The sequence below is a fragment of the Trachinotus anak genome, unplaced genomic scaffold (assembly GCF_046630095.1).
Source record: "Trachinotus anak isolate AG129_WGS33_773 ecotype Australia unplaced genomic scaffold, CSIRO_AGI_Tana_v1 ptg000015l, whole genome shotgun sequence".
In the NCBI taxonomy this organism is placed as follows: domain Eukaryota; kingdom Metazoa; phylum Chordata; class Actinopteri; order Carangiformes; family Carangidae; genus Trachinotus; species Trachinotus anak.
Genome location: NW_027273866.1, coordinates 9,227,968 through 9,248,882, shown reverse-complemented (window position 1 = coordinate 9,248,882; position 20,915 = coordinate 9,227,968). Strand labels below are relative to the sequence as shown.

The 20,915-nt window shown below is 40.3% G+C and overlaps 1 protein-coding gene and 2 gene segments (V, D, J or C); 2 read left to right on the top strand and 1 right to left on the bottom strand.

Annotated features, from left to right (window-relative positions):
- The first annotated feature begins 1,364 nt into the window (after positions 1-1,364).
- On the top strand, positions 1,365-15,333 carry LOC139632937 (serine/threonine-protein kinase PAK 2-like). Of its 5 annotated transcripts, none has more exons than XM_071498219.1 (16): positions 1,365-1,640; positions 2,790-2,896; positions 7,180-7,373; positions 7,483-7,589; positions 8,333-8,480; positions 8,582-8,598; positions 8,701-8,814; positions 9,099-9,222; positions 9,334-9,397; positions 9,579-9,627; positions 10,050-10,162; positions 10,272-10,389; positions 10,992-11,091; positions 11,206-11,402; positions 12,169-12,306; positions 12,694-15,333. In XM_071498219.1, exons 3-16 carry the CDS (start codon positions 7,196-7,198, stop codon positions 12,778-12,780), a joined length of 1,554 nt encoding a protein of 517 aa, XP_071354320.1. In that variant the 5' UTR covers positions 1,365-1,640; positions 2,790-2,896; positions 7,180-7,195; the 3' UTR covers positions 12,781-15,333. The 5 variants fall into 5 exon arrangements, with proteins under 5 accessions (XP_071354320.1, XP_071354322.1, XP_071354323.1 ...); XM_071498221.1 differs by having other exon boundaries at positions 2,759-2,896; XM_071498222.1 differs by lacking the exon at positions 2,790-2,896.
- A 3,010-nt stretch (positions 15,334-18,343) lies between these two features.
- LOC139633336 (immunoglobulin lambda constant 1-like) lies at positions 18,344-18,760 on the bottom strand. The segment is given in 2 exon segments: positions 18,344-18,666; positions 18,754-18,760. Coding segments are annotated over 2 exon segments (330 nt in total).
- Positions 18,761-19,776: 1,016 nt separating this feature from the next.
- LOC139632928 (Ig kappa chain V-III region MOPC 63-like) overlaps positions 19,777-20,915 on the top strand; it is a 70,612-nt gene continuing 69,473 nt past the window's right edge. Inside the window, 2 exon segments of the V gene segment in view lie at positions 19,777-20,168; positions 20,261-20,583. Coding sequence covers positions 20,117-20,168; positions 20,261-20,583 — 375 coding nt within the window.

Below are 20,915 nucleotides of genomic sequence, written 5' to 3'. Positions count from 1 at the left end.
CTCCCTGAGACACACATTTGGTTTCTGGTTGGCGTTAGGTTTGTGTTGTTTCTGTTGCTCCACTCATGCACTCACTTACACTGCTGATCTTACACATTACACATGCCGTTGTTAGTTTAAGTTCTCTTCTTAGATTTACTGTCTTTGTCTTTGAATAAAACATTTCAAACTCCCTGGTGTGCATCTCCCTTTTTTGTCATGTCAGGCCATGAGGCCCGGTTTGTGACACTTATGCATATAGTTAAAAAGAATTATATTCATTTATCTAATTATTACAATATTATAAATAATATAATATCTATGGCCTGTAGTGATGTGACACAGGTCACTCAATAGGCTATAGGAGTAACTTAATGACTGAGTCACAGAAATTTGATGAAATCATTTAAGCCAGAAGCCAGAGGGCTTTTATTTGGTAGGCCATTGTATGTCATTATTCTGATATGCATCTGAAAGGTGTTGTTCTTAAACATGCTTTGTTGGGACTGTAACAGTCGGTGGGAAAATAGATATAGAGCAACAACAAATAGATAACAACATACAATGTCTATATACAAGTTATATAGCTGCTGGCTGACTTACTAACTTGCTGGCTGACAGTAAATTACTTGGTATCTTCCAATGAATTGTTATGCTTACATTTCAAGCGAAAAATGCAGAATAAGATAAGATAAGATAAGATAAGATAAGATAAGATAAGATAAGATAAGATAAGATGGCCTTTATTAGTCCCACAGTGGGGAAATTCACAGTGTTACAGCAGCAAAGTGGCAGTGCAGAGAAGAGGAAAGCTGCAGAAACTGCAATAACAAATATTTCGAACGATAAATAATAACAGTATAATAATGTACTAAATATATAGATACAAAAAATTACATATTTTTTATTACATATTATAATTATATAATATTTGATTGTCAAATACACTTTCCTCTGTTTTATATTTATATATTTATATTGACTGTAATTTGGGCTAAACAAACAATCTGAATAAGTTATCTTAGGCTTTGTGAAATATTATTAATAGTATTATTTGCTTATATAGATAAATTAGTTATGTAATAAATTAGATCAGTTATCAAGAAAATAAGCAGTAGATTAATCAATCATGAAACTCAGAATCAAGCTTTTCAATGTTATTAACTTCATAAAAAATACGTATTATACATGTATCATATACAATTATGTATATGTGTTATTAATATGTACAGATTTTACTCTGAAAATGAAGAAAACCTTGTTTCCGGTGTTGTGTCTACTAACTTTCAATGTAAACACACGACCAGCTACGGTGGTGCAGCCAACTGCGTTTTACGCGCCCTTTGAGTTTTTGCCCAGCGAGCGCTACGGAAGCCGTGAGGTTCCGATTCCACGGTTTGTTTCTACGACGTTCCGCTTCCTCTTCGCCAGGTTCCTCCCCAGGGCCGAGCAAAGAACCAGGCTGAGAGCACTCGGGGGAGAGAAACGGGAATAAGGTGCCGTGTGTTAGAAGACTTTATAGTTTTTCACACCACCGGGAAACTTCGTGAAATCTCGGCGTCAAATCTGGACTTTAAACTGACCCGAAAATCTGCAGAGACGGGGCGGAGTTTCGGGAGCTGACCGGAGTGCGGTTGATACTTTGCGGTTGACAGCAACCGGTGAGTTTATATTTGCTCATTCAAACAACCAGTCCGAGTGAGTGTGTGTGTGTTTTTTTTCTCACATGTTGCTTATTTTTGTTCCGACTGACTGTTTTATGTGGCATGGGAAGCATTCAGACACTTTTCCTGTCTCTGAAGGGGATAAAAATACAGTAGAGCAGGCAAGAGATCCAGATCCCAGGGTTAGTGGTTTGCTTTCTTTTTAATTTGAACCAAAGTAATGACAGTCTACGGGGACACTATAGTGTTGTAATAACATGCAGTGTTTATACGAAACATCTGTGATAACAGATCTACACGACTTCAGTGGGCCTTTAAATGTCTGACAAGCAGTTCAGAGGCTGGTTTGATAAAAAAAAGTGACTTAATTAAGCAGACACTACAGACACTATAACTGAATCTGTAAGCCACAGCTCATTCCTGTTTATGTTTTCAGTGTGGATTAGTGGACACATTACAGCTCAGGGTTTGAAAATGATCTTTTTTTTTTTGTAACTTAACTAGAATGAAAGTCTCTACATGTACAGCAGCAGTGGATTGTCTTGGAGCAGAAGCTTTAAGTTTAGTTGAGTATTACTTCTGCTACCTGCTAGGACCTTAGCTATGAGGACACACTGGTATTTTTTTAAAGGCTAACTATGATTTCTTGGTCGCTTTTTTTGGATGTTTCAGTCAAAAAAGGAGAATATAAATCAATATGTATGTATTTTTCCATCCAGAATTGTATTCCTGACAGTGTAAAAAGGTTTTAAACAGCATTCATATCTAAAATGACGTGCCCGTTAATCAGCTAGTTCATCAACATAAAAGGAATCTGCAACTGTTTTTGATAATCAACTTGTTGTAAACATGTAAATATTTCCTTGCCCCCGCTATCTAGATATGGAGATTTGCTGCTTCTTTGTCTTATGTGTTGATCAGCCAAAACAAGCTGTTTGAATATGTTGCTTATGGCTGCTGGAAAATTGGAACAGTGTGGGTTTCACAGAGAGAGTCTGGACTTAGAAACCTCAGTATTTCTAAAATCCTGGCTCTGGCGTGGCCTGTGAATGCAAATCAAATCAGTGTTTAAATCTCTGACTGTGACTTCTCAGTCCAGACTGTTACTCCCGCAGGTACACTGAACCACTGTCATTCATGCACTAGACCCTGAAGACGAACAGACTTCGGCTGTGAGTCCTGAGGCTGCTTTTGCACCTGGTCCAAATTGTGGAGTCAAGTTCTGACAGTTGCCCGGGACCTCAGGTTGCCAGGTTGGTGATTTTGATCTATCATAATGTTGACACAGGGGCGAGGCAGCTGTTTGAATAACAGGATAAGGTGCTGAGTGTGGGTGTGCAGCTGGACAGTGTGTTTACGCTTCATTCACTGCCAGACCTGTAATCAGTGCAGTGACTGTAGAGGGTACTGAGCTCAGACAGAGTGTGCGTTTTTATGTTAAATTGTTTGTATTTGTATTTATGTTTAAGTGTCATTGAATGAAAGGGGGTGGAAGTGATGTGTGTGTATGTGTGTGTGTGTGTGTGTGTGTGTGTGTTTCTGTGTGTCAGCTTCATCACTCCTTCCAGGAAGTCCTCTGCAGAATTTCCTTTTATAGAAGCCAAATACAAAAGGCTTGCTGTCCACTTCCTGTAAACACCTCGGTGGCTGTGTTTGCAGCGCTCTGGTTGGCTGGCCCTGGTCCTGTGACCTCTTTTGGCGCTTGGGGAGTTCCAGGATGAGGAAGTGGGCTTCCCTTGACGGTGACCAATCACAGGGAATAGAAAGTGCCCTGATACAATGTGGAGAATGAGGAATAGAAATTCTAAAGCGCAGAGATATGAGACAGACTCTGAGGCATGGTGATGATGTCCTCTGTGAATTGAGGACAGATGAGAGATGCAGCTGGCGGCTGCCTGGATGTAAAATAGTATGTTTGGTTACCAAGAATGCAGAGTTTGAGGGAATACATTAGAAAAAAAATAACGGCTCAGAGACAGGAATGTGAAGGAAATCTGCAGCCTACAATTGCAAAAGCAACATATCCACATCAGTAGAGCTGAAACTGTTAGTGAGCTAATCTATTAGTAGACTGACAGCAATCGATTGACCATTTTGGTCACTTATTAAACAAAAACACTAAGCGTTTCTTGGTTCCAGCTTCTTAAATGTGAGATGTGCTACTTTTCTCAGTTTTTTTCTATAATTGAAAATACAGTATCTTTCAATTAGGGACTGCTGGTCAGAAGTAGAAGCAATTTGAAGATGCGTCCTTAGGCTCTGGGACTATTTTTGCTATGTTTTGGCATCAAAATCCTCTCAAGAAGATACTTTGCACATTGTTTTATTTGGTAAGGAGAAAATGAATTAGGTTCAGTCCTACATATCAGTAAGGGATAGAGAGTAGGGAAATAATTATTTTGTTTTGCTCTATAAGAAGTCCAAACAATGACAAATGCAGATCAAATGGTCAAATTTAAATCAGTGTTAGAAAACTCTTTACCTAGTCTTCCAAAACCTGAAAATATTCACTCTGTGACGCAGAAGTTTGGCTTGTGTCCATTTAAAACAAAGAAACCATGTTTGTGGCCGCAGCAGGCAGCTGATTAGCTTAGCTTAGCTTTAAGACTGGGGACGGGGGGGGAACTGCTAGTCTAGCCTGCTTTGATCATACTTTTACATGTGATTAAGTTGAGAGGCAAGCTAATTTATTCATTAATCGTGTCCGTAGTAACAGGGTGTGGGCAGTTATACAAACACTAGCATGTGGCCTGCAGCGCTGATGTGTGCACCTGCCCGCTTCCCTCAAAGTTTTTACTGCTGCGCTCAGTAACTTCGCTCGAAGCTACATAAAAGATGTTCAAGTGCTCACAATGGAGCCCCTGTTGGAAAGGGGACTGTGTGTTTCAGGACAGGGAATGTATGTGTGTGAGATGGGCTCCCTGCATAAGGAGGAGCCTTGTGCTTGTGTGTGTGTGTGTGTGTGTGTGTGTGTGTGTGTGTGTGTGTGTGTGTGTGTGTGTGTGTGTCTAAGCAGGAGAACACGCCTGTTGCAGCCCTGCAGCTATGGAATTCCTACAGAGAGACAACTTGTCTCAGCCTGGCCAACCAGCACCCAACGTTCAGTCCAAAACACACACACACACACACACACACACACACACACACACACACACACACACACACACACACACATACACACACACACTCTTTTAAAATGCACATTAAGGCTGAGGCTAAGGCTAATTTTATCCTGCTGGGGCAAGAATACACTTGTCCCATCCAAGATCGCTGAGGAATGAGGCAGCCTGCTAAGACCTGCCCTGAGAAGGGGGAAAAGAGAGAAAGAGGGGAAAGGAAAGCACGAGGGCTAAGTAGGTGAATGAGCATTGGAGAAGGAGGTGCACACACTTGCTGGGAATACGGCAGATTTTTATTGTTTACCTGGTCTTCTGTAAGACGCAGAAGAGGCAACAAACAGGTGAGCACTTGGCAGCTTAGATGAAAAGAGGTGAGACTGCTGAAAAGATATTTGGGGATGAAAGGAGAGCTAAGATAGTGTCTCTGTTCCTGTAGGTGGACTAGCTTCTTCAGGTTGTGTTTTACGGTGATGGGAGTCTTGCCACATCGGAGAATTTGATGTTAACGATCGCGATCTAAAGTGTGAAAAGCCACCTCAGGTAGCACACAGCCGCCACGCCACTCATCATTATTGCACAGTGACAGCTGGGATAGCTTCCGTCATTGCCTCATAGAGCGCAGTGAATGTTTCAGGGAGTGGAATAATGTAACATTTAGTCACGTTAGTGCTGATGTGTCACCTGCTCGTGGACTGAGGGCTCAGTTATTACACAGGACAAAGCAGATTGCGTGAAGTGGCGTGAAAGGCCTAATGCTGTGTGTATTGGTTGGCGTGTTAAGGAAGGAGTCTGTATCAAGGGATCTTCACAGGTGGAGCCTGACTTCATTTATCTTGTGGTTTTGAGTATCAGAAGTGAGTCGGGTCCACAGAGCTGTTACAGGAGGAGGGTTTATATTTGAAGAAGAGGACATACCTACCTGAGCTGCGTCTCTTATTCAGGTTTAATACGCGCTGTGTCATTGGCGGTCAGACACGGGAAGTGAGGAAACCTTTGTTTGCTTCCTGTTTCCTGTCTGTGATGTCACCAAGAATGCAGGCTGCAGCTCAGAGTTGATCAAACTGCTTGCTCTGCAACACTGTAAGAGGTGCTTTTGTGGTTGACAGTTTCATGTGTGCGCGTGTCTGTGTATCTGTTTGTGGGCATGAGTGTCTACTGTCGCAGTTTTCACCATATTAGGTTAATGGATGAAACTCTAGAGTGTGGAAGACATATTCAAATCCTGTGCATAGGTAAAAATAACAATACAACAGTGTAAAAATAGAATGACAGGTGAAAATCCTTCATTCAAAATCATGCACAAGAACTTGCTCTGCAGAAAAATGGTGTTTCTGTTATTTTGTCCATCTCATTTATATCAGTCTCAGTGTAATGCAGTGCAGTTCAACAGCAGCACAAACTGCGTCCTCCAAAATGATCATCAAGTTGTTTCAACACTTCTCTAAACAGCTTCAATAAAAAACTGAACATTATAACCTTCATGAAGGAGGATTTACTGCAGGCCTGGTGTATTAGACTGCATCTCTGTATACAGATGATTAGTTTAGTCCAGCGCTTCTCACCGCCACCAAAAGTGACAAGATAAATCAGAGGGGTTGTGACATGCTTAATGGGGCATGACAGAAGCATGAATACAAATTTATCTTGCAAATGTGCCGCACAAATTTCAATTCATGTTTTTGGGCAATTTTTGACCCTTCTTGAGCCTGAAACAGTTTCAAGTTTTGGAGTGAAATGTCCCTTTGGTGGAGCTGCTAACAGCAAGATGAGTGAACCTGACACTGTTTTTTATTAGGGGTCAGGTTTGGGAACCGCTGGTATGGTATATAATAAAGTACTGTAATTTATAATTATATAATAGGTTCTTTTACTGGATGTAAAGTCATAATCTGATAAGTAGCTAGCAAACTGTCACATAAATGTCACACTACCCAGCTCAGTTCCTTTTTACTGAGCTCGTACCATTCTCAGTCACCGCCTCACTCGAAGACACTCTTCTCTCTCTCTGTCTCGCTGCCTCCTTTCCTTCCTCATTCATCCGTAAACGTGAACGAGACTCAACACGTCACTTTGCCCATTCAACCTCACTTCCTGCTCTCAAACTATGTGTTCCTTTCGCTTCAACACTGAGTGCAGATCCACAGAATGGGGCCTGGGTGGATTAGTTAGGTCTGTGTGAGTTTTTCTTAACTTGGTGTTCAGTTGTTTTCTGTCCGTGTGTAATGGAGGCGAAGCTTTACTCGATGTGCAGCTGTTCCTTAGTGGCATTTTGAGCTAACAGGTCATACTTTGACTAGCATTGTGAAATTGCAAAAAAAAAAAAAACAGGAAGAGATGAACCAGTGATTGAGCGTGCAGCAGATTTGCTGCATGTCTTGAATGCATTCAAATTTGTGCATCTAATCTCAACTCTGCAGGTGTACGTGTGTGTAGATGTGTGACAGCGGAGTGTGTGAGGACAAGCCCCCCGCCCCCCCTGTCAGGATGAGCAGCCAAGGAGGAGGAACCAAGGACACCCAGTCAGCCAATCACAGCTCTCGGCCGCTGCCCTCTGTACCGGAGGAGAGGAAGTCCAGAAACAAGATCATCTCCATGTTTGCCCCTGAGAAAGGTGAGGGACTTGGAGGATGTATATATATGTACACGGACACACATACAGTTAAAGATTATGTGCATGGCAGTGGATGACCAACATGCTGAACCTTGACCTCTGTCTGCAGGAGGCAGGAAGAAGGACCGGGACAAGGACAGACCTGAGATCTCCTCCCCTTCGGACTTTGAACACACCATCCATGTGGGTTTTGATGCTGTTACTGGAGAGTTCACTGTAAGTATCTCACCTTGATACTGTGCAACATGCTTGTTTGTATTAGTGACATTTTGCAGACCATGATTGAGTTGCACCAGCTATTTGTATATCCATCCCTCTGTTTGTGTGTCAAGTCTTGCAAAGGTTTGTAGATACCACATAAAACAAGTGATAATCCAAATTGTGTTCTGCCATTTATAACTTAAAGCAGAGCATTTTAGAAATCATGCTCTTATTTCTGTATGTACGGTAAATAGCTAGACCCACCACCTGGTTAGCTTAGCTTAGCGTAAAGACTGGGAACAGAGGGAAACAGCTAGCCTGTCCAAACTCCACCTTCCAGCATCTTCAGAGCTCACTGATTTCCAGCTACATGACTATGATTTCTTTTATGAATATACAGTATGCATATATGGAGAAATGTGTGTACTGGAAGTATTCAACTAGTATGAGTGGGCAATATCCATTCATGCTAACTTGGCTGAATTTAGTAATGAATCCTTATGATTTTGGCATAATATTTAGTAACTTGATGTAGAGTAAGTTGTGTTATTTTTGTTTTCATCTTCGTTTGAAATCATTATTGAACAGAATTTTATTTTATAACAGCGTTAAGTTGACACATGGGTACAGGAGCTCCACACGTGTCATCTGGATGCATAACCTGTGTTCACAGAGCTTTATTTTTGTTTTATGTGTATATCTTTGTATATGTTTAAGTGAGTGTGTGTGTGTGTGTGTGTGTGTGTGTGTTTTTCCAGGGCATGCCGGAGCAGTGGGCCCGTCTCCTTCAAACCTCTAACATCAGTAAATCAGAACAGAAACAGAATCCTCAGGCCGTCCTCGACATTCTCAAATTCTATGACTCCACCAGTGGAAAACAGAAATACCTCAGTTTTTCCGCCTCGGGTCAGTTTTCTTTCACTCAACAGATAAAGTCCAGTGTTGTAGCTGTGCAGACTCACTCCTCTGTCCTTACACTTTCTCATGTGTTGTTTTGTCTCTTTCAGATAAAGACTCACAGTCGGTGAGTAGTTCCGTTCGGCACTTCCACCCTCATTCATGACATTACATTAAACTCATTCAATGAATTTTATTCTATTTTATCTGTATATGTCTGTTGTTGTAGCTGGGCAAACAGGGTACAGTGACCTCCCCATCAGGTGGCAAGGATGGTGACGATGATGACGATGATAATGCACCACCTCCAGTTGTGGCCCCACGTCCAGAACACACAAAATCAGTAAGTCGTTAAAAAACTGTGATGTTTTATTCTTTGCAAACTTCAAAATCCAAGTAAACAGCATTACAGAAGACACTGTTATTTTGTACAATATTTACAAAAAAAGAAAATGGTAAAACCACCTATTTCAACATTTTATTTTAGGCATTTAGTTGACATTGTGAATTTTGGTCTATATGACTAATATCTATATCCAATTGCCAAAAAATACAAGCAGCTAAAAATTAAAAGGCAAAGGTCATCCAAGATCAGTATTCCTGAATTTTTTCTGTCCCGTGTTACAGATGTACACAAAGTCGGTGGTAGATCCACTCCCAGCTCTAGAGGGAGACGCCGCCTCCAAGGCAGCTGACAAACAGAAAAGGAAGGGAGGCAAAATGACTGATGAGGAGATCATGGAGAAACTAAGTATGCAAACCACACTCAGATACACACTGAAAATGACACACTGCAGGCAGAGCCACATCTATTTTTGGCTCCAGTAGAGCTGACCTAACAGTTTTCTCTGGTGACTCTCAGGAACTATTGTCAGCATTGGAGATCCTAAGAAGAAATACACTCGCTATGAGAAGATCGGCCAGGGGTGAGTCAGAGGGGACAGTTTGATGAAGGCTGTTCAGCAGGTTGCTGGTCCAAACTTACCGAAAGGGGAAGGTTAAACAGCCCTGAATTGTGTAGGATTGACAATGGAAAAAAAACAGCACTAGTAGGAGAAAATAAGGCAAAGCCTTTAATTTTACCTGTCACTGTTTTTCCACTTTCAGGGCGTCTGGCACGGTTTACACAGCCATAGATGTCGCCACAGGACAAGAGGTAAAGTTACTTCATCTTGTGTCTGGTCTAGAAAATGAAGCCACCTGCAGAGTTTTCAGACACAAACACGTTTGTCCTATAAATCTTGGGAGTCAGCAGGGATTTTTCTTGGGAAACAGGAGAAGATTTTGGCGAGAATTACTGGGAAATACCAAGACCTCAGTTCCTGGCATTCAACCCTTATCAGAGGAATACACGTTTTCTCTTGAAAATAAAGCTCAATGCGAAACACATGTTTAAGAACATATTTAGTCATGCTTTGTCTCTGTAGCTTTACATCTTCTGAATTTGACAGTCCATATTTTGGAGGGTTAAAATTATGCTTACATTATAAACAAGTAGCACAGCAAATTAATTAGTTGTATCTTCCAGTTACCCAGATATATTGTGGTACCACATTTACAGGATGCTGTGTTTCACAGGTGGCCATCAAACAGATCAACTTGCAGAAGCAGCCAAAGAAAGAGCTAATTATCAACGAGATCCTGGTCATGAAGGAGCTGAAGAATCCCAACATTGTCAATTTCTTAGATAGGTAACGGCCGACCTAACACATGATGTGCAGACGAACATATAGTACACAGCTGTAATGATATGTGAGTCTACTGGCTTGTGAATCTGATCATGCTTGTGTGCATTTTTAGTTTCCTCGTAGGAGATGAGCTTTTTGTGGTGATGGAGTACCTGGCTGGTGGCTCCCTAACTGATGTCGTGACGGAGACGTGCATGGATGAGGCTCAGATCGCCGCTGTGTGCAGAGAGGTAGGACTCGGACAGCTGAGCTTACAGAGGATATCAGTGAAGACCTGTCAAAGCACTTGTGTTGCATAACTCAAGATAGGCACTGATAGGCTCAGATACAGACATTTTCATTACGATATTACCAATAAACCACTTGAGCTAAATCGTCTTCCTGTGGCTCATTTATTGGCCAGGGCCTGAATGTATCAAGGGCCTTAATTGCCCAGAAATTCAAATCAATATTTAGAAGGGCTCCAGAGGTGTTGTACTCTGAGGTATTTTTAATGTTTCCAACATTAACTTTCAGTGTTAGCCTCGAAGAGTGACAAACATGCATGATGAATATGGGCCAAAACTGACCTCACAGTTTGCAAATGGTATTCCACAGTGGAAATCTGAACTATTTGCAGGCTTTTAAATAATACAAGTGTTATATTATTGAACAAATTCCACGAATTTACCTCTCAGCACAAGACGTTCTCATCTCTTTGTCTTTACCAAAACACAGAAAATATTGAAATCTCTGCACATTTTTCTTTTTTTAATGTGTTTGTCTGTGGCACTTATGTACACAGTGCATCAACTTTTGGGGGCAGCTAACCTTTCTCCTTCTCTGCATTCAGGTCCTTCAGGCTCTGGAGTTTCTTCACGCCAACCAGGTCATCCACAGAGACATCAAGAGTGACAACGTACTGCTGGGGATGGACGGATCAGTCAAGCTCAGTAAGAGAGAGAACACACACAAACATGCACAGATCCACAGGCACATATTTTAAATGTGGTAAGGACCGTGAATGGAATTATCTTAACCCATATGTTTTTTTTCTCTCTATGCAGCTGACTTTGGCTTCTGTGCCCAGATCACTCCAGAGCAGAGCAAACGCAGCACCATGGTGGGGACTCCATACTGGATGGCTCCAGAGGTGGTGACCAGGAAAGCCTATGGACCCAAAGTGGACATTTGGTCTTTGGGGATTATGGCCATAGAGATGGTGGAGGGTGAGCCTCCATATCTCAACGAGAACCCTCTCAGGGTGAGTGTGTGCTGGGAGGAAGAATGGGCAAAAAGCTGTTTTGGTGTTTGTGAGTGCAAGTAATGATTTTTTTAAATCCATCTTTTAGTTTATAAAACTTCATAAAAATTATGTCTATTTGATAGATAGATAAATAAATAGAGAATAGATAAATACGTTATTAATCCCTTGAGGGAATTCAAATTGTTCATCAACTCATTCATGTATTCAGTTATTATAAAATAATAATATGAAACAGAAAAACACCAGAAACTCCTCACATTAGAGAAGCATGAACCAGCAACTGTTTCTCATTTTGGCTTCCTAAATTACTTAATCAATCAATCAATCAATCATCAGACTTGGTGGTGGCTAATCGGTTAGTCACTATGGTCTGATCAATTTACTCACCTCATGTTTCAGAAAAATCTTGTACAAAATGAATCACTGTGACTTTGGTGATCCCCTGAGTTTTCCTCTAGCACCATCATCAGGTCAAAATTTAAATTTTTCAGTCTATGACAAAACATGTGCATAACTAATGATAATCCCATCAGCTCTGACTCTTGTTTCAGGTTTCTATCGCTGTTTCTGTATCACAGTTTCACAGCTGTTATCATTAAGTATAACACTGGACCATATGTATTAGATCATTATAGAAATATGTATAAAATTCTTCATGGTAATATTTACAAAGGTTAGCAATGTGAGGAACCTAAGTTCATGTTGCAATGCTTCAAGATGATATTGTACTGTTTTTCTTACTATGTGCTTGTGCTGGTCTTAGGCATTGTATTTAATTGCCACCAATGGGACTCCTGAGCTGCAGAGTCCAGAGAAGCTGTCTCCTGTCTTCAGATCCTTCCTGTCCCGCTGTCTGGAGATGGACGTGGAGAAACGAGGATCAGGCAGAGAACTGCTGCAGGTAGAACAAGCCTACACGCTCATACTCCTGCAACGTATGAATATATCTCTCTCAAAAACGCCCTGCATATTGGGGATGCAACTAAGTATCATTTTCATTGTCGATTAATCTGCTGGGTTTTTTCTCGATTAATTTTTTTATCATTTTGTCTCAGAAATGTCAGAAAAATTATGATCAACCCAAAACCAAAAGATATAAAATTTAATCTTCACAACAAACTAGTCAATGTAAAATGACACATATTTAGAGTTATAAAGTTATTTTTCTTTTACTCTGGGTAGGTAACTAATGTGTATTTGCTAGAGGTTGATTCCAAAAATGTTCAACTCATTCCTCACCTTATGATATTTCATGTGTGCACTCCTTTGTCTGGCTGTCTGTCCATAGCATCCATTCCTGAAGCTGGCCAAGCCTCTGTCCAGCCTCACCCCGCTCATCCTGGCAGCCAAGGAGGCCATGAGGAGCAACCGCTAAATCCCAGTCTCTAAAGACTATAAGACCTAACGCCAATGACATCCAAACCAGCGAGCACCTTCTACTGGTCTACGTATGATGATCACCAGACCTGCTAGTGTTTGTGTCATAAAATGCATTTCCACTTGTCCCAGTGTTTCTGTACTGAAGCCGTATTTATCTTACCTTTGTGCCTTGGTTCAAATCTGCATGAAGCCATAGCGTGTTCTCTATTTGTTGCTGCCATAGCACGTGTATGTTGCTGATGTTGACCCTGGTTATTATGCATATCAGGAGCGTGGGATTATTGTTCCAACTCTTTGCACACCAAGACTCATGTTCACAAAGGATCTTATCTTACCATGGGGAGTCCTCCTAAAAGGCAATAAAAGTTCCTAGCTAGAGTTTCCTCTTAAGACCAGTTCACAAAGGTTCCGAGTGCTGCTTTTACAGAGGAAATGAGGGGGGACCCTTTTTCTATGCATGACATCAATGCTGTGTCCCAACTCCATACTACATACTAATAATAAGCAGGCCTTAAGTATGTTGTGTATTTATCCTGAAAAAGTGCCAAAATAAATGAAATTATACTCAAATGTCAGTATGCTGACCCAATAAAACCCTTGATTTCTCAGTGTGCTGTTGATGAACACTACTCCCCTACAATGCAATGCACAAAGGAAATGGAGGAGCTGCCCACAGCCTGCAAAAAAACCCCAAAACCTATTGTGAATTGTGGTGAAACACCTTAGAAAACAGAAAACAACTATTAGATTATTGCTTTCTCTCTGTGAAGTTTAATTGGAAGAGGTATTTTATTCTTGGTGTCTGATTGACATCACAATTTCCTGTTATTATAAAACACTTAAGTATGTTGATTTCCCTTATACTAATTGCAAAAACAGTGTACCATAATGATTTTGTATTATGTAGCTACACTGTATAGCAGCATTGTGCAGTATGAAATATAGATAGATAGATTTCTCAAACTTGTTATCTCTTAAAATCTAATCTTCACATTATCTCATGTGAATAAATCTTTGAGGCCCAGAGAGGTAGAACTAAATGTTTTTTCCCCACAAAAAATGAAATATTGGAGATGAGAATTAAAACTAAAATTAATAATTTCTCAAAATAGTTGCCAGTAAATTTTCAGTCAATTGACTCATCGTTTAATCAATTCATTGGATCATCTCTGTTTGAGATTGTTTGTGAACATGAACATCTTCAATTTTTTTTTTATTTTTTTTTTTATGACATGAGCAAACTTGTTCATTGTGAGGACTCTTCAGTTTTGGTGTGTGGAGAGACTGCAACCTTTGCAACTGGTTTCCATGGCTGCTGTTGCTACGGTTACTCATGTGCATTCTGGTGGGGGTCCATTAGTTCTGAAAGCAGACTGGAAAACTACAGTGTACTGAAATTGCACTGTACTGTGCTGTGGCCCTGCATGGGACAGTGCAGTCTTTGTGCTGTGGAAAAGCCATATCAGTGTCCTCGTTTGACCCAGTATCTCATAGAAAATTAAGCCATTCCAGTGAAAAGGGTGGGATTTGAGTTTTAGAGTTTTTTTTTTTTTCAGTCTGTTTTTGTACACGAAACCTTCTATTATTTTCTAATGCTAGGTGAAAAATGTCCAGATTTTCTGTGTTTAGGGTTTCAACCTTCTGGTGGCAGTTTTGGGTGTTGCCAGGCACCAAAATACACACTATCATAATCTCGACTCAGACTTCATACACCCCTGCTATCAAACTCTCTCTGCAGCCTCCTCTGTAAACTATGCAAACTATGAACACTGAAAAATGCCTTGAATTCTCGGGCTTACTGTACCTGCCACATTTCTCTCAATATGATACTTTGTTTGGATGCTCTGTTTGTCTTTTTCTCTGCCTTTTGCAATAGATTCCTTACTGTCAGTGTGTTGGTGTGAGTCCAAAACAAATACTGTATGAAATTTTCTGTTGAACTGGAGGAAGACTTTGCATTTTTTGTATATTACATATTGGTAATGTCCTGTATTTTTAACGGCTTTTAAAAAGTATGTATATCATTGTTTTATATTTGTAACTAACACAACAGAAGACCATTTTTTTTAGCATGTTTTTGTGTACCAATTCATCTTCGGTTCTCTGAACTGTGCGACTCCAAACCATAAAATATATTGTTAAGCCTGAGAAACTCAAGCCAGACCTCAGTCAATCAGTATTTGAAAATTATTGTTTGGTTGAACTTGTTTAGAGTACCACATGAGTTTGGTTTATACCTCATTTTACAGCAAGTTTAGACAATCGCGTGAAAAAATGTTCATTAAATGTACCTTTTAACAGATCATTGATGCAGTAAAAGCCACTCATATGGTACTCAACAGCTTGATACAAACACTTGCTAATACCATGAACAGGCTGGAATACACCATTATGTGACATTTGACCAGAACACATTCCACTTACACGTGTAATATGATTGGAGAGTTTAAAAGGAATGTGTTATTGTTCATCGTGAAAGCACCACCTTCTGGCATTGAATAAGATCCATACAGTATGTAAATTATTAATAAAGATGGACCTGAACAGACTTGAGTCTTGATCACTGAATGGGCCTGCTGAACACAGGGGCCCAGGGGGTGAGGGGGACAAGGGGTCAGGGGGCCAGAGCCGCTGTTTGAAGTCAATGTTAATACGTCTTGGTGATGACACACGTCTCTGTCTAGGGGCCGGTTATCTCAGAGTCCATCTCCAGAGGGCAGCATTCATCTCTACTTGGCAGAAAGGCACTCATTCTCACAGGTGCAAGTGTGTTCACCCATGGAAGATATCATTTGAATATCTGTTGAGCTTTTAAGGCATGAAGTCTTTACATTACTTTATCCTTTTTCTTACACACACATACAGTACATCCAGGATGAAGATGTGACTGGTTTCCCTGTTGATACCGGTTTGATTCATTTGAGTGTGTAGCAAATGCACTCATCAATCTTTCTATGCTTATCGATACACAGTTTTGCTGTTGGAATTGTCCTTTAGAGAGGCTATGTAATATACTCTATTACATATGTTTTATTTTTTGCAGGATTGACAGTCCATCCAGGCAGGACTGATGTTGACCTGAACATTTAACATAGTCACCCAAAGTACTGCAAAACCACCACTTACATAAACTTCCATCTTCATCTTCAGCCAAAGAGGAAGTGAAACTCAGATTTTCGTGTGTCTGGCAGTCAGGTTTAGTTCCCCTTAAGTGCTCCAGATGGTCAGTGATGCACACAGCCTTCCTGTCTTAAAAATAGAAAAAGTCTGGCTTAGATCAGAAATGAATGCAAAATACATTTATGGTATGTCTCTTCTATTAACACGCAATCTACAGTTTACTGTCATATAACATTGTGTATTTCAGCATGAAATAACACAAAATGCAGAATGTGTGGTAGATGTAGGCTTCTGGATTAAAATATTAAACTAACATCTTGACTCAGAGAGTTGATGCACAGCATGATAGAGAAGTCTCAAAAGAAAGATTTCCTCCCTTGCGATTCAGCACTGCATAATGTGTATCTTGATACAATACACAGGGCATATATAGTAGTGACTAATATGAGCTTTTAGCCTCAGTAATTATCAACGAGTTGATTCTGTGAGGCTTCACTAATAGGTTTTGACCTAAACGCTAATATTAGCATGCTAGCAAGCTCTTCTAAAGTCTTGATGAAATACACAGGGCATATGTAGTAGTGACTAATATGACCTTAGCTTTTGTCAGAGCATCAGCATAACACTGTGCTGAGATGAGTTTACGTCACTGTCTTTCTGCTGCTGCCCTTATGTCAGTGTCCAATGACCTTAATAAATGTAGCAGCTGGATCCAGGTTATCAGGAGGACAAATTGTGAATGCGTGAACAAAAAAATCTGAATGAATAAATAAAGAAAGTGTAGCGCCTGCAGAGGGAACCATGCACCTATTCAATGAGACAAAGTCATGTGAAACAAGAAAGATGTAAAAGGAGAGAATTTGCTAAGAAAAGCATGACGTAAAAGTTTTCTAGTTCTTAAATGGTTCAGTGACCTCTGCTCTTTCTGTTTCACATCAACAGGTGTGTGTTTGCATCCTTAAATGTACTTTACATAACTTTCCTGCATCACTGCTCCTCAGAGTGTAAGTTCTTCTGTCACAGAGAGTCTGAACTGTTTTCACGCACTCACACTGAAAAGTGCATCAGGATGATGTTGCCAATAACTCTGCTTGTGGTGTTTCTTTCTGAGTCAGGGTGAGAGACTTTGAAAATGTTTGGTGCAAATACAGTTTCTGTTTTATCCACAAGGTATTGAACAATATCATATGACTTGATTGATATGATTTCTCATTTCAGAGGCTTTGGCCAACAGTTTTGTGACTCAGACTGACAAATACAAGTCTGTCAGTCTTGGAGGGACTGTGACCATCAGCGCCACAGGGAGTTGAAATATTGGTGCTGAACTCAGTTGGTACCTTCAGAAACCTGGACAGGCTCCAAAACTTCTTATATATGCTGCATCACATCTAAACTCAGGAACTCCATCAAGATTCAGTGGCAGTAGCTCTGGTTCTGACTACACTTTTACCATCAGTGATCTTCAGACTGAGGATGTTGGAGATTACTACTGTTTTGGTGATAATTGCCATTATTTTGATAAAATACACAGGGCATACATAGGAGTAACTAATATGGCCCATAAGCTTTAGTAATTATCAACAAGTTGATTCTGTGTGGCTTCACTAATGCACATTAACCTAAACGCTAATATTAGCATGCTAGGAAGCTCTTGTAAAGTCTTGATAAAACACACAGGACATACATAGCATTAAAAAACATACAAAACCTCCTCCAGTTTGACTGAAGTGAAAACAGCCTGCTGCAGGTGCAGAGGGTTGGTGAAGAGACTGTGAGGAGGAAAACTGGTCCAGTGAACACAACACAAGAGTCATCAAGCAGAACCACAATGAATCGAAATAAAACTGAAACAAACTCAAGGACAGTTTGTAACATGAAGCTTTAACTTAAATTCTCAACATTAAATCTCATCCATGAAGAACAGGATCATTGTTATGAATATTTCCACTGATAGAAAAATATGTCCAACCGTAATTCCACCAATAGTTTTACATCTATGAGCAGAAAACTATTGATTTTATCAATTACTTGAAAACCCTTTAGATGTTTACAAATGATGAATATATTATATTTTATACTATATTGTTATATATACTTTAAACTGATGAACAGACACTTGACTTGTTGTTGAAGGACGTCTGGTGGAAAGATAAGAGGTGATCAAATGTGAACTTCTCATGAATAATATAGAAATAAACTCAGAGACAGTGATTTATTATAAGCTGTAGTTTTATTGTATCGATGAACATTTTGAATGACATTTTGAAAACAATGACTATGAAGCAGAATATGAGTGAGATTAGTTACAGGAAGCTGCAGGCACATTAAAACAGAATCATGGGTTTGCAGAAACACGTGAAGAGAGGAGATCTGTGGCTTCATCCAGATCTCTATCAAAGAAGCAGCATCATTTCCAGACAGGAAGTGTTGCTGAAGCTCTACTCTGAGCAGCGGTCAGGCTCCAGGGTTTGAGTGACAGGGCTCTGTCCAGTCAGACTGGCCTCACAGCTCACTGAGCCCGCCTTCCTCCACTGGTCTGCAGTGAGGCTCAGGGTGCTGCTCCAGCTGTAGCGGCCGTCCCCCCCCAGGGCCTCTGGGCTGTTTGACACCCCTGAGGAGCTGCTGCTGCCCCCCACCCTCCAGCCCAGCCTCCAGCCTGAGGGGAAGCCCCCGCTGGCCATACACGCCAGTGTGGCATCACCCTGCTGCAGCTCCTCTCTGGAGGGGGGGAGGACGGTCAGGGTGGGTCGCACCACCCCCACTGGAGAAGAGAGAGAGGGGGAGGAGAGGGGGGAGGAGAGACAGAGGAATGAGAATGAAGGCTTGGTAATAAAGAAACATGACATACTGCTCATTTCCTGGATTTGATCAAATCAAAGAGAAGAACTTGTTCTACTGTTGCTCTCATAAATCACTCAGCATCAGACCATCAGCCTCATGACTCAAGTGTCAATGACACTCAAAAGGTTGATTGATGATGATTATTGATGACATCTTCATATCTGTTTGATAATGTGTGACAGTGAATAACTCATCCCTGTGAAGATTTTCTTCTGTTTAAACTGACGGAGCTGAAACACTGATGTGAAAACAGTTGAAACCTTTGTCATCTGTCTCTTTCACTTCCTTTTCACTACATGGAAAATGAATGAACCGTGAACACAAAGCTGAGCTGCTGTTACTGATAAAATCATATTTGTGTTCAACAGGAATCCACATCAGGTTTTAGTTCAACATTGTTATTTTTCAAAATAGTTACATGAAAAGAAAATGAAACTGTTGATGTTTGGTTTGAAGACTAAACATTTTCACTGTCAAACATTTTGAAGCAGAAAATAAGTCATCGGACTGTGAGATCAGCTTTTATGATAAATAACAAAAAATATCAACAACATCAAAAACTGAACTTAATCACAGTCTCTTTCAATATTTGATAAAACAGAGAAACGTCATATGTTGTACAATATAAAAATCTCTGGTACTTACAGTCAACGACGAGTTTGGTTCCTCCACCAAAAGTCCACCACAGTGATACAAACTCATTAAGTGGCCGTACAAAAACCTCCTGCTCTGTGAACAAGCATCTATGCACTGAAAAGTCATTTTTTTCTGCTAAAACTGCAAAATTAATACTTTATTTAATGTGCAAAACTATTAAATGGATGGGGATTAAAATGCCTTGATGAACTAATATCATTTGAACCATTTTTTGGCATTTTAGAAAATTGAGGGACAAATATTTAATTTTCCTCTGCCATGAATTTATATTTTAAACATAATTTTACATCATTTGAAAGACTGCAAAACAAGGATGCTTCAAAAATTGTTGAAATTTAAGAAAGTTAATGTTAAGGCTTTTAAAATTGTGATATATATGTACATACCCTAAATCATAGGAAAGATGATAAAGAAATTGTACCAACAAAAGTGAGACCATTTTAATCCAGATGTTGAAAGTCCTCATTTCTGATTGTAACATATTTCCTTCTCTTCCATGAAGATGATATTTAGTGTAAATCCAAGCAGCATTTCTCCTGATGTTGTGTCGCTCGTTGCCTTCAGTGTGTTGAGAGCAGAGAAATGATTTCCATAGAGGGGAGGCTTTGCATGGTCAGCTGATCCTCCAGTGAAGTCAGAAGGTTTATAGTCCTGTGAGTTCAACACTGCAGGACTCAGATGTGTCAGTCAACACAGCAGAAAGCACAAGCAGCATGACTCTCATCACCATCCTCATCTGGACGCTGGCCTGCTGCTGTTTTACAGGTTGATTGACTCAGCAACATTTCAAACATGATGTGCTGCCTTTTCTCTCATTTGTTTGTGCTGATGAATGAATGATTTGTTTTTGTCTGCAGGATGCAGCGCTCAGGTGACTGTGACTCAGCCTCCAGTAGAGACATTTACTCCAGGATCCACTGTCACTCTCACCTGTAAGAGTAATCCTCTTGTTAACCTCCTTTGTGCTGGTGATGACTGTCTGCACTGGTACCAACAGAAATCTGGACAGACTCCAAAGCTCCTAATAAGATCTGTAAGCACACTTCACACAGGAACACCGGCTCGGTTTAGTGGCAGTGGAAAAGACACTGACTTCAGTTTGACCATCAGTGGAGTTCAGGCTGAAGATGCAGCAGTTTACTACTGTAAGAGTCAACATGAAATAAACAATGTTAATGTGTTCACACAGTGATTAGTGGTCGTACAAAAACCTCCCTCAGTCAGACTGCAGAGACACTGAGCTGTTACAGCAGGAAGAGACTCTGACACAGACCACTGAGCACAGAGCTGACAGTAACCTCACCAAGCACTAAACACACATTCACATATGATCATATTCTATAATGTTCTTATATTTTTATTTCATTTAATTTTTTTATAACATGTTAAAATAGTTATCATCAACATCCTGTGATGTTCATTGACAGAATCAGTAGAAGCTGTGAAAACCCAGAAACACAAATACACATAAAGACGTTTTCTATAAATGTAAAAAACAAAATACAGTTTTGT